General features: G+C 35.6%; 1 protein-coding gene across 1 annotated transcript in view; it reads left to right on the top strand.

The window, feature by feature from the left end:
* PROS1 (protein S) overlaps positions 1–18708 on the top strand; it is a 76794-nt gene that overhangs the window by 40905 nt on the left and 17181 nt on the right. The window contains exons 5-10 of the mRNA XM_043593905.1: positions 2371–2493; positions 2593–2724; positions 6330–6455; positions 8961–9082; positions 11730–11845; positions 14906–15095. Of these exons, the coding sequence (XP_043449840.1) occupies positions 2371–2493; positions 2593–2724; positions 6330–6455; positions 8961–9082; positions 11730–11845; positions 14906–15095 (809 nt within the window). The remainder of the gene's footprint in view (positions 1–2370; positions 2494–2592; positions 2725–6329; positions 6456–8960; positions 9083–11729; positions 11846–14905; positions 15096–18708) is intronic.

Below are 18708 nucleotides of genomic sequence, written 5' to 3'. Positions count from 1 at the left end.
CATCATTTGGAAAAGTGATTTTTCAAATGCATATGCTGCTCTTTTACTCAAAATAAATATTCCACCTAAGGTTTAAATTGAACAGTGTTCCTTGTTTACTAAGCTTTAGGTCATTGACTTCAGAATTTTATTCCCAAACAGTTTTATTTTGGATGTTGTTGCATAATCATGTAGTATGACCAAATGTTACGGTTGATTGATAGGTCAAAGTGGAGCCATGTTTATTCTTCTAACTTTTGGCATCAGTAACATAAATGTGAAAACTGTTTGAATATCAAATTAGCCTTCTCCCCCTAAAGTTCACATAGGGCGTAGTGATAATTCTGGTAGATTATTTGTCTCTCATCACCCATTTTCCCAATTGAGAGTCAAAGAGACAAAGGTGAAATTGCAAGGTGTAAACTGGGATGTTTATCTAGTGAACATTGTACATATAGCATCGGCATTATCTAAATATTCATTTATCTGCATTTTCTCTAATTTTAAGTTGGTTTTAATTACACAGGTAAACCAGTTTGCTGAACAAACATATTTAATTCATACTTTATTTATTTATTTTAAAGTTTATTTTTTGAGAAAGTGTGAGTGGGGGAGTGGCAGAGAGAGAGAGAGAAAGCCCTGGTGGGGGAGGGGCAAAGAGAGACAATCCCAGTCAGGCTCCAAGCTGGTAGTGTGGGGCTGATGTGGGGCTCAAACTCATGTACTGTGAGATCATGACCTGAGCCTAAGTTGGATGCTTAATCGACTGAGCCACCTAGGCACCCCTACTTTATTTATTTATTTATTTATTTATTTATTTATTTATTTAATTAAAAAAATTTTTTTTAACGTTTATTTATTGTTAAGAGACAGAAGTAGAGCATAAGCATGGGAGGGGCAGAGAGAGAGGGAGACACAGAATCCAAAGCAGGCTGCAGGCTCTGAGCTGTCAGTACAGAGCCAGAGGTGGGGCTCGAACTCACATACTGTGAGATCATGACCTGAGCTGAAGTCAGACGCTTAACTGACTGAGCTACCCCAGGCATCCATACTTTATTTATTTTTAATTTACCAAAATATATGAAAATAATTTGATAACTTGCTAATTAGCTTGTTTTCTATCATTGTAACTAATACCTATTTTATTACTACTTTTCAAAAAACTTGATGATTTTATGAGGATGTTTGTTGAAAAATTGGGTAATTAGGTTTTGGTTAGGTTTAAAACTTTTTTTTTTTTTTTTTGCAAGTCACAGAAAATTCCTTAGCTAACTTAAGCAAAGGAAATGTGTTAGAAGGATGGAAGGAACTTGCAGAGTTAACTGGGGAGGCTTGAGAAACAGATGTGGAAGTGTACAGGAACCAAGGGACCATTGCAGTGTCTAGTGGAGGGAGAGAGACCACAAATTAGTAAAGAAGCAAATGGGCATATCATTTAAGATCATGATAAGGTGCTATAACATTTTATGAAGAAAATAGCCTTCCCCTGGGCATCACCAATACTCTGCTACCTGTTGTCCAGTGTCTGGAAGCCACTGTTTTATGTATTTTGAGCAGGAAAATAAATCTAGTCCATGTTACTTCTTCTTAGCCAAATTGGAAGTCCCAAATTCATTTTCTGTTGATACTGAGTAGTTTTATTTGTTCTGCACACCTCACTGAATCATTTTAAGGATCAAATAAAATAATTTATATGAAAAATATCAAATTACAGTTAAGTACTGTCTATATTTGCAAATAAAGAAGTAGTTCCCTTTTGCAAAATAATTATAAAGGTTTGTTTACTGGAATCAGTTTTTTTTCCTCAGAAAGTTATGTGTTTTCTTTCTTTATTTCCTTTTTCTTTCAATGTTTTATTTAAATTTCAGTTAGCCAACATAAAAGCAATATTAGTTTTAGGTGAGCAATATAGTGACTTACTACCTACATACAACACCCTGCGCTCATCACAATCGTAACTCCAATTCCCATCACCCATTCAACCCATCCCCCCACCCATCTCCCTTCTGGCAACCATCAGCCTCTTCTCTTATAGTCAAAAGGCAGCTTCATGGTCTGCCTCTCTTTTTAAAAAAGAATGAAATCTTGCCATTTGCAGAAGCGTGAACGGAGCTGAAGAGTATTATGCTGAGTGAGGTAGGTCAGTCAGAGAAAGACAGATACCATGTGACTCCATTCATATGTGGAGTTTGGAAAACAAGGCAAACAATCATAGAAGAAAAAATAAATATGGACTCACTTTTCTATGAAAAAGTGTTACTTGAAGGAAGGGGTTGTAATATTTTTTGGTATTGATTACAGGCTTCATGCACAGGATTTCTATTCAAGGACATATAATTCTTTTTTTACCATGGCATGTGGTAAAATTAAATAGTTGTCTATCTCCTTCAGCCATTCCAGACCAGTGTAGTCCTCTACCATGCAATGAAGATGGATATATGAGCTGCAAAGATGGCCAAGCTACATTCACTTGCGTTTGTAAATCAGGTTGGCAAGGAGACAAGTGTGAATATGGTACGTATGGTAAACCCGCCTGGCTCGTCCGGATTGACCTCCTGGGAAGTTCTCCAAAGGCTTTATCTCTTTGAAAACAATCTGTTCTTCCCTTCTTAGATATAAATGAATGCAAAGATCCCTCACATGTGAATGGAGGTTGCAGTCAGATATGTGATAATACACCTGGAAGTTACCACTGTTCCTGTAAAAGTGGTTTTGTTATGCTTTCAAATAAGAAGGACTGTAAAGGTAAGTGTGAGAGCAAAGTTCCGCTACAGGAATTTCCCCCAGAAAATGCTTGGAACTCTCTGGTTCTAAGTGCTTCTAATATATATACGTTATTATCCACCTTGAAGCCTTATGATACTAGGGGACTGCCTTTTAGGTTAATGTTTATACTCATATTTTGTTATTTATAGAATTTTTCAGTGTTTTCTTATTGTATTTTATTACTGAGTATTTTATTGTTTTCTTACTGTGTGTATGTGTGTGTGTGTGCCTGTGCACGTTTGAATAAAGAATTTCATCAAATGGTGATAACGTGAAGTCTCAATGCAAATCCTTGCTTACTAGAATCTTTGCAAAACCATTGTTGGTAGTTTTGTCAGACACTATAATATTATGCCCTTTATTCCAATGAGGTAAACATCTATACAAAGTATACACCATCTATACAAAGTAGTGCACCATAATCCAATCCTCCATAACCTCTTCCACTGTAGGTCATAGTTCCTTGTTAGAAATACCTTTTGCGTATCCAGTATAAACCTTTCCTCTTGCACCTTATCTCCTGTTGCAGTTTTGGGAAAGATGAAGAACTTGTTTTCTTTCTCTTTATACATTTAAGATCTCATCTTTGGTCATAACTATTTTTTTCCTTCAGATTAAAAAAAATTCCTGTCAGGTTATTTCAGTAAGTCATTTTACTAGTGTATTTCTTTTGTTTTTCTTTGTCTTCATGTTTCCCTTCAATTTTTACTTTTTCTTTCTGCCTATTGTCCTTTCTATTTGACTCCTTTATCTGCCATAGGTAAATATTCAAATATTTGTGCTAGGTGTGTGGATGACTAAAAATGAAATTTCCCAGCCTGGAGTTAAATTTTGCCTTTAGAAATTGGGAGCAATTTTCCCTTTCCTTCCTTCCTCCCTCCATCCCTCCATTCTTCCTTCCTTCCTTCCTTCCTTCCTTCCTTCCTTCCTTCCTTCTTCCTTCCTCCTTCCTCCTATTCCTCTTCTTTTTGCTGTGAGGTTGAAAATTTAGTAAGTTAAAACATAAAGTATCCTTGTTCAACTTTATTCATATCTGCTTTGGGAAATCCCCAGATTGAATTCATATTCAAGAGATGATCTGTCCCTCATCGTACTATAATGTTTAGTATAATTTACTATATTATTTAAAGTGCAGTTAAATGACTCTAAAGTGAACTGCATTCATTAACAATTATTCCTGAACCATTGTCCCAATTTGTGACTATACACCTTTCTCATCTGCCTATTTGAAGGTCTGTTTGATGTTAGAAATTTAGAATACCAGTATTGTTAGAACACATTATAGAAAGCCATCATAATGCAGGAACCATATGCATTCTATAAGCAAATAATACCCATTTATACTTCTGCATCTTAGTACTTGAATGGTCTGTTCTTCTAAAGAAGTTGTAACTTATATTTTTAATTAAAAGGTATTTAATTCTTATCCATTGAGTTAATACACATGTATACAAATTATTACAAGAAGTTCTCACACATAGAATGTCCCTGATGACCAGAACATGTGTTCTGGTATACTTCATTTACACAGTCTTTTTTTCAAATATTTTTTTCTTATTAATCTGTTTTTTTTAATGTTTGTTTTTTGAGAGAGAGAGAGAGAGAGAGAGAGAGACAGAGAGAGAGACAGAGAGAGACGGAGCATGAGGTGGGAGAGGGATAGAGAGACAAGTAGGCACAGAATCCAAAGCAGGCTCCAAGCACAGTGTCTGATGCGGGGCTCGAACCCCTGGACCGTAAGATCATGACCTGAGCTGAAGTCTGATGCTTAACTGACTGATCCAACCAGGCATCCTGATTTACAGTCTTTATCTGTAAACTAGGTGATAGAAGAATATGTGTATAGCTATTACAATAAGGCCTTTGCCAAGATGTGGATATGCTTGAGATCAAGTTGCCAGTAATTGTCTAAAAATGGAAGAATGAAACTTTTTATCAGACATTAGATGTCAGTGTAGAGTAATAAAATCAACATACTATAACTTGGACTCATATGATTTAAGTAATTCTCTGCAATATGCCTGAAACCAAATAATTTTAGTCATGTTTTTACTATTTTATTTTATTTTTAACGTTTATTTATTTTTGAGAGACAGAGTGTGAGCAGGGGAGGGGTAGAGAGAGAGGTGGACACAGAATGTAAAGCAGGCTCCAGGCTCTGAGCTGTCAGCACAGAGCCCGATGCAGGGTTCGAACTCAGAAACCATGAGATTATGACCTGAGCTGAAGTTGGTCGCTCAATTCACTGAGTCAACCAAGGGGCCCCTACTTTCATTTAAAAATATGGATTTTATAGCTCTTTAAAAAAATGAATATTTCATTTGAGGTACTTGTAGATTCACATACAGTTGCAAGAAATTATAAAAAGAGATCCCATGTACTCTTTGCTGAGTTTCCCTTAATAGTAACATTCTACAAATCTACAGTACAATATCACACCTATGACATTGACATTGATACAGTCATGATACAGAAAAATTCCCTTACCACAGGAATTGATTCAATTATTTCTGTGCATGCTTTTTTTTAGCTAGAGTATTATCTGAAATTTTGGTTATTAGTCTGTGAAAAAATTAAACTCTCAATTTTTTAGAGTAGAAAATATTTTTCCTATTCTGAACTTGTCTGTCTCCAGAGATTACAGATGAGAAAAGTTCACTAAAATAATTACATCTCCATTGAACTATTTCTGTCTCTTGCTTTGTTTTTCTCATAGATGTTTTTATCTAGTGACTAGCTGCAATCAATACTTTATTTCCTACTCTACCATGTAATATAATAAATGTGTCTGAAATTTCTGGATATTAATTTAGCACTAAAGTTTGTATTGGGATTTTATAAATACTTTGAGACCTTACTCAATTCCATTAAAAAAAAATTTTTTTTAACGTTTATTTATTTTTGAGACAGAGAGAGACAGAGCATGAACGGGGGAGGGGCAGAGAGAGAGGGAGACCCAGAATCGGAAACAGGCTCCAGGCTCTGAGCTGTCAGCACAGAGCCCGACGCGGGGCTCCAACTCACGGACCGCGAGATCATGACCTGAGTTGAAGTTGGCCGCCCAACCGACTGAGCCACCCAGGCGCCCCTTCAATTCCATTTTAAATTTGAATCACAATAATAGTATGTAGATTTAGTTAGGGTATATTTCCAAAGGAAAAAGTGACTGATGAGCCACCTCTTTTTTATTTTTTATGATTGTGATACTACAGAGTGAATCTACTTTTAAGAACATACTTCAAAAACATGCATTTCGGGGTATATATTAAGAATATGGTGAATCTTTTCTCCCATTTATTCATGTAATGTAACCCGGTAGATAAGAAAATAACTACAGCTCTCTCCGTTTACATAACTATAAAGAACATAGCAAACATCAAATTCCCTGTATGTGTGTATGAAGAACTCATATTTAGTAAACTAAAACATGGTGACAGATTTAAAATTTTGTTATTCCCAGGCCACTCTCTTTTCTCATTACGTATATTAAACTAGATCCAGGAAACGCAAATCAAGCATTCTTTGCTAGTATTCTCCGGTATGGGAAAAAATATATTTTTTTAATCTATTGGTTTCATTTATAGATGTGGATGAATGCTCAATGAAGCCAGACATTTGTGGCACAGCTGTGTGCAAGAACATTCCAGGAGACTTTGAATGTGAATGTGCTGAAGGCTACAGATATAACCCCACATTAAAGTCTTGTGAAGGTAGAGTTGTGGTGGTATCATTGTTGATGGCGCAGAGGGTGGGTTTGAGTCCTGCTTTCCTATTAGAAGCTCTGGTTCTGTTTGAAATCAGCAATCAGATGTTCTACGATGGCAAGCTCCGTGATGTAGCTTGGTCGGTTTGGGGGTCATTGGCTTCCTTCCAGAATAACAGTACGTAAGACACATGGTCTTTAGGTCTGGGGTTGTGCAGTCTGTTTGCCCTCAAAGCTGTGTATGAATTGGAGATCTCCCGTGGATGATAAAAATACGTTCACATCATTTAAATAATATTCAAAGACGAAAAGCATTTCAACCTGGAAGGAAAAACATAAGCAAATGAAAGATAAGTTGAAAAATCACACAAGTGTTACATGGATGGTTAGAAACCTTCAGGTGTATGCCAAGCTTTTGGATGATTTTCTGTGCGTGTATTATTATGTCATTTATTCTCAAATAGGAAATGACGTAGTTCTGTGATAATTAAATACGTGTAAAAGAAAAATCTCATCATAATTAAATAACTGAGCTCTAGAAATTTGAGCAGTATTGATTAGTACTGTCAGCACCTGCGCATTTGGGAGAGCCCTTTGGACTCATTACTTCATTTGGCTGAAGGCGCACTGCCAGGTGCGCCCCAGAGGCTTAGATATTTGGGGGATTTTTTTTATTATGGATATATGCAAATAAACTCATATCCTCCTTTAAATTTTGTAAAATTTCAAAATAAACTTAATATCATAATTAAAACTAATCAAATCGATAGTGATTTTTCATAGTGGAGATACATATACATATATATACCCATGTATATACATGGGTATATATATGTATACCCTTTTAACCATTTTTAAGGGTACAATTCAGTGGCATTAATTGCTTCCACATGGTTATGGAGCCATCAAGGCTATCTATTTCCAAAACTTTTCATCATCCCAAACAGAACTCTGTAACCATTAAGCAATAAGTTTCCCCTCCTTCCTCTCCTAAACTCTAATCTACCTTCTGTCTCTATCTACTTTTTGGGAGATAACCTTTAATCTAATTCCTCTCTATATTAATTTGCCTAAATCAATAGTAATTCCAGAATAAGTGTTTTTTTTTTGTCAAATATATGTTCTTCTCTTGATATTTTGATGTTTTACCTCCCATACACTCATCAAAAATTATACCCTCCACATACCATCTCTCTTCTCCCACGACTCCAGATAGAAATTACTGTGGTAATATTCAGATTTATTATTAGCCAAATTCATTGTGTATATTGTAGTTTTATTCAAGAATGACAGATTAAAAAAAAAGATGCATGTGTGGTACCTATGTACAATATTCAAAGTACTTTATACGTCATTTTTTTTTTGTAAATCGTTTATTACTTTGGATTTGGCAATAGGTTTTTTTTTTAATGTTTATTTATTTTTGAGAGAGAGAGACAGAGAGAGAGAGAGAGAGAGAGAGAGAGAGAGAGAGAGAGAGAACGCACAAGCAGGGAAGGGCAGAGAGGGAGAGAGGGAGACACAAAATCCAAAGCAGGCTTCAGGCTCTGAGCTGTCAGCCTGAACCGTGAGATAATGACCTGAGCTGAAGTCAGATGCGTAGCTGACTGAGCTACCCAGGCACACTGAATTATATGCCAATTAATTTTAATGCCGAGGGATCACTAATTTTGGAGTTGTATGTTGAGGCATTTTATGGGGGAATTTATATGCCATGAATATATGCGTTTATGTACTTGGGGACTTTCAAAGATTGCAGGGTGCATTCATTAAAAATATCAAGGATCCTACGTAGCTCTGAAGTGTACTTTAGATGAAGTGTATCATTATAACTTTTCAAGAATGATTTTCTCAAAATATGGAGTGAGGACAGGGCCATATCAAAGATTTCACGATATGGGAGATTATAGTACCGTGAGGTGTGTTTTTCTTTTTTAATTGATAAGAAATAAAGATAGAACCTTAAATATATTGCCACCATTAATCACTGCATTATGGAAAGTCAGATGTTCTCGATATTATTTAATACCCGATTACATTAACCTTCAGTTAAAAGGGATCTTTTTCCCCTTCCCCTCTCTTCACTATCTGCTCCTCCTCCCCTTCCTCTCTTCTCCCTTCCTTACCCTTCCCTTTCTTTTCTTCCAAGAAAAGAATGGTGAAGCAGTCTTAATGGAATTTATTTAGTCAGAAATGATAGTTATCCTGAGACTCTTAGTCTTTTTTCCCTCAAATTCAAAAATTGGAAAATTAGTGTAGTCGTTGTATTTTTACTAATTATTTATTGCTGAAAGTTATACATTACATTTGTTGCTTTAGGCGTATAAATAGATAGGCATTACACTTGTAACTCATTTAAATTTCTGCCAAGTGTTGAAATGTGATTTCATGTCACAGAGATTCCTTTCACTAAAGAATCTATTATCACTGATTATCTTACACTAAAATCAGAATACTCCTCTTGGATTGAACATTTAGAAGATATTAAGATTTATGTTCTCTTTTACCCCAGATGTGGATGAATGCTCTGAGAACATGTGTGCTCAACTTTGTGTCAATTACCCTGGAGGTTACTCTTGTTATTGTGATGGGAAAAAAGGATTCAAACTTGCCCAAGATCACAAGAGTTGTGAGGTAACATTTTGCAACGTTAAACTTCCCGTCTCTTTTCTAAAATGAGAGAACTGGGTACTTATTTCCATATAGCTGAGGTAAGTCGGGGAGATACAGATATTCTATAATAATTGCTATAGATCTAGCAGGCTCAGACTCACAGCCTATTTACTAATTTTGGTCATGTAAGCCATAAATATTGGGGATAATTAGTGACTAGGTTTAAAAAAGGCTGCAAGGTCATAGTTCAGAGAGCACTCATCTGTATAGCCTATACATTTACAAAATCCAATGTGTATGTTTATTTAAAAAATTAAGACAAGCTGAGGTTCATACTTTGTGAGGAAAAAAATCTTATGTAGAAACCTTAGCAAAAACATTTTCCTACATATACTTTATCCCACTCTTGACGAGTCTGATCACATTTCGTCATGTTGGTTCTTGCAAGAGGGCTCATAAAATCTCAGGTGGAAATAACTGTCAGGGTAGGATTCAGTGAGGTTTAAGTACATCAAAATTCAGAGAGGTTGATTTTGTTAATCTGTATGTCTCAAACTTGGTTTTGGTTACTTGGATTTAATTCATTATTGATCCAGGAATTGAATGTTGGGGGGTAGCTTTTCCTTCACTGAAATAAATAGGTCAACATCTGAAGCGTTTCTCCCCCTAACGAAGGATCATGTGTTAGTGATTCTTGATCCAACTCCGGCATTTCTTTTCATAAGTGAAGGTAAAATGTTATATGATCATGAAGCAGACAGTAAGAAAAAAAACAAAAAACAAAAAAACAAAAAAACCCACCTCAATAATGATTTAATCATGTATATACACAAACCTCTGTATCTGTTACCAAGACAAAACTGTCTATGTCCAAGAATGAAACATTCAATATATGCTACCTCCTTGGTAAAGACAGGGAAGTTGAGATTATACTATATCTAAGTAGTAACTTTGATTTTATTGAATGGAATTCCATACCATGTGAATGTCTACTTTGTAATTTAATCTTTTATTATTTTAGTATTCATAGTAGTTACACATCACCATCTTCCTTAGAATAGGTTTGTTAAAGTTCTAAGAGGAGATGAGATGTTGTTTCCGTGCCGTGTGCACAGTTCCCCCAGAACATCCCTGTATGTATGCCTGAAAACTTATCCCTAAAAATATTTCCATTCTATTATTTTTTTAATTTTTTTAATGTTTATTTATTTTTGAGAGACCAAGAGAAACAGAGCATGAGCAGAGAGGAGCAGAGAGAGAGGGTGACACAGAATCTGAAGCAGGCTCCAGGCTCTGAGCTGTCAGGAAGGGGGCTGATGCGGGGGTCCAACTCACAAGCTGTGAGATCGTGACCTGAGCTGAAGTTGGACGCTTAACCAACTGAGCCACCCAGGCGCCCCAAAATCTTTCCATTTTAATGTTTGGTGTTACTCTTAGGAAAAAAATACTTGATATTAAATTTAATGACTCTGAATCACTTTTTTTGTAAATTCCTTGGAGACTAACACAATCTATTTGCTTATATTTATCCTATCTAGGTTTTCTAGGCATTCTCTTTGATGCTGTCAGGCTGAGTCCGAGAACCTGGGTTGAGGTGGGGCGGGGTGTCCCCACGGGATCATCCAAGAGGTCCCTTGGCTTTGCAAAGGGTAGAAATCAAATGCAAACCGGAGAAAGTGAAAGCAGAGTTTATTGAATAGCATGAATAACAGAGCATAGCAGACAGAGTGTCTGGGGGACACAGAAAGGAAAAGAGAATGAGTCTCTTCGTTGTTTAGGGTTAGGGGTTTATATTGGAAAGGGTCCAGAATACATGTTCCTTCAGGAATCTAGATAGGGTCCAATCAAAGGCAAGTGGTGGCGGGTAATAGTCGTTATTTTATAATCATAGAAGGTAGGGGGTGTTGATGCCAGCATCAGCTGGGGTTTATCCGAGGCTAATGTCCTGCAACATGTTTGGGATCTGGCTCTTCTTAGATGTTATCAGGTGTTTGGGGGCCCTAGGACAAAATTCAGAAAATGATCAACTTTCTTGTTTCCCCCCTGGAGTGGGAATATGGCTACTTTGGTTTCTATATAGACTCAAAGTGAAATAGAAAACATGAGTAAATAGGGCCTGGCAAGAAAATAGCAGAAATGGAGCCTTTCTAAAATGGATTTCCTTCAACTTCCCTACTTCAGCTTCACTGTCTACATAGTATATTTTTGCTCAGAAAATTTTTTCTTAATAAATGAATGAGTGTATGAGATGCTACTTATTGGTATATTAATTCTTCCATGATTTCTGACTCCAGTTTTTTTTTTTTTTCTTCCAATGTAATTCTTTGAAAGCGTCAGAACTGCAGTTAGTTAAGGGGATACATGTTGTTACTGGAAGGAAAAGGTTGTGTTTTGGGCTGAGATTTGCAAAGGAAATAATAAGGACAAAAATATAAAGCCACACACATTGAACAAGACTTTAAAACATGTGTTCTGGGAGGTTTTACTTATGGACTACATAAGGAAGTAAAAGCTGTTGCTTTATTACCAAGGGTGTTCTTTATTTAATGTATCCCAAAGAATACATTTGACAAGATCACTAGGAACCAGAGAAAGAATGTATAACCTGACACAAACAGCAAGCAATAATCTATGCATTTTTTTATGTGCTTTGTTTCCTTTTCTCCAGGCTGTTCCAGTGTGCCTTCCCTTGAACCTTGACAAAAATTATGAATTACTTTACTTGGCAGAGCAGTTCGTAGGGGTGGTTTTATATTTAAAATTTCGTTTGCCGGAAATCACCAGGTGAGGTACCAATGTCAGTGATAATCTCTAGAGGTAAGCAGGTAAGGACAGAAGAAAAGTGACCAGAAAGGTTTGAAATGTATGAAATTGCACTCCGAATTAGATAATTTAGATATATTATCAATCAGATAATTTAGGGAACCCTAACGTTAATTCACCCCTTCACACATGTAATTTTCATGCTAAAATCATTTGGGTCATTCTAGGCTGAACTTCCCCAATGATCATTGTACCTTAATCCATCCTTCTTTCATTTCTAGTGAATACAAATTTACTAAGAAGTTGGGAAAGTAGATTTAATATATTTGTCAAATTTTCATTCTTCTTTATACATGTTATAAAAGCTAAGTAAAAAGAAAATACTGAAAGTATTGCCTTCAGAATATAGCTGTATTCATAATTACTAAGGAAAATTCATAAGATTGTGTAAGTGGTATTTTAAAGAAATACATCACATGATTTTAGTTGATTGTCTGAGTAGCTTATCTGCTATTCCTGTAGTTAGGTTGTGTCTAGGGAAAGAATAGTTGTTGATGATGTAGAGTCATGATTCTCCTTTAATTATCAAATTTTCTAAGAGTCATATATGATTGAAACTAGAAAAAAGGAAATTAGAATTTTGTTGTAATAATAGAAAGGGAATGTATTTAAGACTGATTACAGAATCCATATTTTAAAATATTTTAATTAGATAAGCATGCATATGTACAATTTAATTCATTAGATACATGAATGATTATTCATTAAATAATTCAACTAAATTCATAGAAATTGTATCCTTAAGGAACATTATTCTAAAATTCACTAATGTAATTGTGCTCCTTCAACACTCTTTTATCTACCAAGACTTGGTTTTCCCCTTTAATATCTCAGAGCAAATAATGTCATCTAGTGACATAGACTGGAGACAACATTTCCTTGCTAAGATAATAATGAGAATGAGAGAGAAAAAGGTTAATTATTGCATACCTTTAGTCACTGTCAGGGGGGTTCATTTCTGACAATTCACAATAGCTTGCGCTGTAACACGGAATAACATAAGCCAAATTATTATTTTTTCCAGTATTTATCTGTCCTTTATTTATATAGTTTAAACTTTTTTATTGAAGTTTAATATATATATGTGTATAGAAATAAACATGTATCTTAAATATACAACTTGATGAACTGTTTATAAACTGCCACCTGGTAACCAACACAAAGAATAACTAGTGCTTTGCTGTGGCTTTTTTCCTTTTTTTTTTTTTTTTTTTTTTGCAAATTCCTTCAGCTCAGTCTCCAATGATCAAATACTTATCCCACCCTAAAGTTAACAAATTCACTCTTCTTTTTCATTCTACAAAACTTCAGAGAAAGAATGAATTGTTCCCCGGGGTATGCTGATGTATTCCAGACAGAAAGAATGTAGAACACAACTCTTTGTGTTACTGGTGTAGCATGATTTTGCAAAGAGAAGGAAATTATCTCCCTAAGAGGATCAACTTCTGGAAGATCCTGAGCATACGCAGATTTGGGTTTTGACAAGATAATACCTGCTTCACATCAGCAAAATGTGATGATTATGAAAGAGAATAGAGGTCCTTATCCTAAGCAAAAGTAAATAAACAAAATAATCTTAGTTCAGTAAATCCTTACTACATTGTTATCTGTCCAACATACTTCCCTCCACATAACCTCTTTAAAATATTTCTTTGGAATTCTAAAGATTAAAACATTTATTTCATCAGCCTTTCTTTGTTCTATTTGAAGTTAAGTCTGTTCCCCATTGCATATAGTGCCTCTATGGGAATTCTTTCTTGCCTTTCTTGCAAATTATCTGAAGTCCTGACTTTTTTTTTTAACTTAAATCACCTTTATTTTAATTTAATTCAAGTGACTAACAGTTATACAACTATTTTTTTCTATTCCCTCTTTGTCTTTTTTCAATCATTTTGATTTGATGGTTTCTTGGAAATGTTAATGCTAATTTTCATTACAGTGTCATAGGGCACTAATCAATACATGTTATTTTTTCTTAAAATTTATTTATTTATTTTGAGAGAGAGAGAGGGAGAGGGAAAGCATGGGAGGGGCAAGGAAAGAGGGGGAGAGAAAGAATCCCAATCAGGCTCTGCACTGTCAGCGTGGAGCCCGATATGGGGCTCAAACTCACAAACTGTGAGATTATGACCTGAACCAAAATCAAGAGTCGGACGCTTAACTGACTGAGCTGCCCAGGGGCCCGGATACATGTTAGTTTTTAACCCAGCATTTCTAAGATATTTCCTCCCCTGTAATAGCTACATATATACTCAGTGTCTTAATAGCAACAGACATTACCCAAACTCAGGTACCCCCAAACATATGACTAGACTATATCTTTTCAGGTCTCCTTCCATGTGCTCTAGTGTAATGATTTATACAATTAAAGCTTTGGAGAATTTTTTTAAATCAAGCTAACAGATCTATCTTAGAGTTTTTTACTTTACTTTTCTTACCACACACAAAGACTTAATTATGTTTGCAGTCATCCAGATGCTGTTTTGTATATCTCTGTGAGTGATTCCTTCCTGACATATATGAAGTCACAGGGAAAACAGGCCTTTTGATGTATAAACCAATCATGAGATGGTAACATCTTTTACTAATCAAGGATACAGCCAAAAAAAAAAAAAAAAAAAAAAAAAAGGAATCTTAACATCAGATTATATAGTGTATAAAAAGCTCCAGGAGAGATACAATATATCTAATATTTTGTACATATGTATGAATTCCAGCATTTACAAGAGTACCTTCAAAACAAATGCCAAAAAAAGATGAAAAAGTACCAAAGCATCTGTTCACTGGAGAAAAAGTCTCCAAGAATATGAAAGAAAATATAATACCTTGATTTTGAGCATACACAGAGCCAGAGATAACACATGAACAGTCTAATTGTGCTCTACTTTTTTACTGATTCCAGGAAAGAAAGAAATACTTGACTCTTTCAACATATTAATGTTTCTAGTATAAGAGAAAAAGAATAATGCATTAAGCATTCCCTATTTCTCTATTAAGGCTCTCTCTTTGCCCATTATATAGATTTTCAGCTGAATTTGATTTCCGGACCTATGATTCAGAAGGTGTTATCCTGTATGCAGAATCTCTTGATCACTCCTGTTGGTTCCTGATTGCTCTTCGTGATGGAAAGATTGAAATTCAGTTTAAGAATGAATATACAACCAAAATCACAACTGGAGGCAAAGTTATTAATAATGGTTTATGGAATACGGTATGTTTTATAGATTTTAGAAAGAATATCTCTACTTTAACACAGTTTAACATCATTAATAATTTATTTCTATGGTGATACCAAATCAAAATGGAGTTGGATTTATTTGATGTTATATGAAGTATACTACATACGCTGCAAATCCTTGAAACAGTCTGAGAAATGATAATGTCACAGAATATATTTAGGATTTTTGTAACATTGTTTTCAGTTATTTGCTTAAACTACTCTATAACTTTTTACCTTTTTTAATGACTTATTGATGTCTCTCCTATAGGTTATTAGCGGGCATAACAGTTTATGCAAAGATACTACTGATCAAGGACAAAAATACTGAATAGCCACCAATATTTTTTAAATGAAAGGGAGATGCAATAGTAACATAGAAATACACATTGAAAGACTAGTACATATAGTAATTAATTCAATTTCAAATATTAGCATATAGATAAGGAACCAATTTGTATAGAGAGTATATACCAGCCAGTACCAATTACAGTGCTCTTTTAGATAATCACTAAAAGTGAGCCTAAAATGGAAGTTTTCGTGAAGGGATTACTTTCATCTATAATGGGGAGAACTCTTTTCTGCAAGAGTCATTGCTGTTTTTAGCAGGTTCTAACTGAGAAATCAGCTTCACCTTAGAACGTGGTACCCAAAAGAGACACTTTATATGCCTGTGGGATCTGGCAAGAGGTCTATATTGAAAAGACATGTGACATCATCACTACATTATTTCATTTCTTTATTTACCCACTCGTGCATTCATATATTAACTAAGCCTTTAGTGAGCACTTCTAAAATGTTAAGTGCCTGGGGCTCCTGGGTGGCTCAGTCGGTTAAGCATCTGACTCTTGATTTTGGTTCAGGTCATTGATCTCACGGTTTGTGAGTTCCAGCCCTGCATCCGGCCCTGTGCTGTCGGTACGGAGTCGGCTTGGGATTCTCTCTCTCTCCCTCCCTGGCCCTCCGCCACTCATGTTCGCATGTGCCGTCTGTCTCTTTCTCTCTCAAAATAAATCAACTTAAAACAAAGAATTGATGAAAATGCTAAGTTCCCGAGTTCAAGGCACTAGAGCTATGGCAAGAGATTTTCCTTGCTCTTGAGCTTACTTGGTACCTCACAATTTAACAGGTGATGCCTTATGAACTAATACAATGTAATGTGAAATCATTACAGTACAGGTAGCAAATAAGGTACAGTTGCGCACAGATATGGTTTACCAAAAATGGGGTTATCTGTCCTTTGATAGCCATAGATTTGGGGCTCTGGACTCTTAAATACACTTTTTTTTTAAGTTTGTTTATTCTATTTTGAGGGAGACAGGGACAGCGGGTAGTCAGGGAGGGGTAGAGAGAGAGGAAGAGAGAATCCCAAGCAGGCTCTACACTGTCAGTGGAGAGCCTGATGTGGGGCTCAAACCCACAAACCGTGAGATCACGACTTGAGCCAAAACAAAGACTTGGATGCTTTGTTGCCCAGGTGCCCGGGTGCTGCCTGGGTGCCCGGGGCTCTTGACTCTTGACCAAACAGTGTCTGCGCATGATCAGATGCAACTGTCAGAGAAATCACTAAAATTTTCTGGCTTCTCCAAATGCTCTCATTAGCATAGCATTGCTGCTACATCTTTCCTACTGCATCTATACGTAGAATACTTGGCTCATACAGCTATTCCTCCACTGTCCTAGAGAATACATTTTTAAGTTTTTAAAAAAATTTTTTTAATGTTTGTTTTTGCGAGAGAGAAAGCGCACGCGCACACACACACAAGTGGGGGAGGGGCAGAGACAGGGAGACCCAGAATCCAAAGCAGGCTCCAGACCCTGAGCTGTCAGTAAAGCCTGATGTGGGGCTCGAATTCACAAACCGTGAGATCATGACCTGAGCCAAAGTTGGGCGCTCAACCGACTGAGGCACCCAGGTGCCCCATTTTTTTAAGTTTATTTATTTATTTTGAGATGGCAAGCTTGAGCAGGGGAGGGGCACAGAAAGAGGAAGACAGAAAGGCAAGCATACCTGCATAGTCAGTGCAGAGCTCGAAGTGGGGCTTGAACTCATGGACCACGAGATCATGACTTGAGCCAAAGTCGGACACTTAACCGACTGAACCACCAAGGCACTCCTGAAGAATACATTTTATTGCCTCGTGTCCCCACATCTCCTATCTAAAAATCACTAAAATCACTTTTTCAGCAAAAGAGAGCAAACAGAATTTTTCTGATCAATTGATACAAATTGAAAATGTCAGCTGTTTGGAGGAGAATTTAGATACATTTTAGGTAATATAGAATATATATAAAGAAGGTAAATATTTACCTGCAAGGCTAACATCTTGAGTTGCAGATAGTGTTTACTAATGAATTATCCATGAATGATATGTTAGAGGCAGGATTCTGGATTGGATAGAAGGCAGCTAGCTATTCAGTTCCATACATTTTGTCTTCTATATTTATGATTCTTATTAAAAATAAACTATTATTTAATGATATGCCCATATTTTAAATAAAACATAAAATTTCCCTTTGTAAATTGAATACAACTTGACATTAAAAATTTAAGAATAATAAGGAAATCAGAGAAAAACTTTAATCTGGTAATAAATTTGATGCTGGCTAGTTTTTAAAAATTCTTAATTTGATATTTTAGGAATTTATGAATTTTCTCCCCCGCCATTTAAATAAGATTTCTTTTCTCCCTTTCATTTAAAAAATATTACTTCATGGTATTTTTACCATTTTACAGTTTTGTTGGTTTGTTAATAACTTGTACAGTTTCAGGCAAATTTATGCAGACACGGAAATTATCTCAAATAAATATTTTAAGTAAATTCTTTAATTGACAAAGTTAAGTTATATTAATCATTAAGCATTAATACTTAAGTTACATGCAAACTGGAGTGTTCACTTAGTACCATTTGCTTCACTAATTTTAAATAATTTTAAAATTTCAAATAAAATACTTTAAACTTTTTTTAATGTTTATTCATATTTGAGAGACAGAGACAGAGTGCAAGCTTGGGGTGGGGGCAGAGAGAGAAGGAGACACAGAATCTGAAGCAGGTTCCAGGCTCCGAGCTGTCAGCACAGAGCCTGATGCGGGGCTCGAACTCACAAACAGTGAGATCATAACCTGAGCCAAAGTCAGATGTTTAACCAACTGAGCCACCCAGGTGCCCCTCAAATAAAATACTTTGAAAATAAGAATTTAAAATGTAGAGCTTAGGATTGTTGTAATTGAGATAAATAGAATGTGGGTAATTGTTAATTAAAATGGTTATAAACCATAGAAATAAATAAGGCTATATTATAAGTCATTACATCTCATATTTAGGTATAATTCCAATATTGGTGGGAAATTTGTACTTTGTGCCATATTTTTATTCATTCAAAAAGGTATTTATTGAGTGCTTTGTGTGCTGTTCCTTCTTCTAGGTAGTGAGGCTACAATAGTGATTAAAACAAAATCACCACTCTTGTGGAGCTTGCACTCTAGTGGTGAGATGTTAACCACGAATGCATGAACAAAATAGCTACGTCAGATAGTGGTTAGTGCTCAGAGGAAAAGGAAAAGCAAGGCCAGGCAAGAATCATGATGGTGAGTGTGCATGTGGAA

This window comes from Prionailurus bengalensis, chromosome C2 (genome assembly GCF_016509475.1).
Source record: "Prionailurus bengalensis isolate Pbe53 chromosome C2, Fcat_Pben_1.1_paternal_pri, whole genome shotgun sequence".
NCBI lineage: Eukaryota > Metazoa > Chordata > Mammalia > Carnivora > Felidae > Prionailurus > Prionailurus bengalensis.
This window is presented reverse-complemented; position numbering and strand designations above follow the sequence as displayed.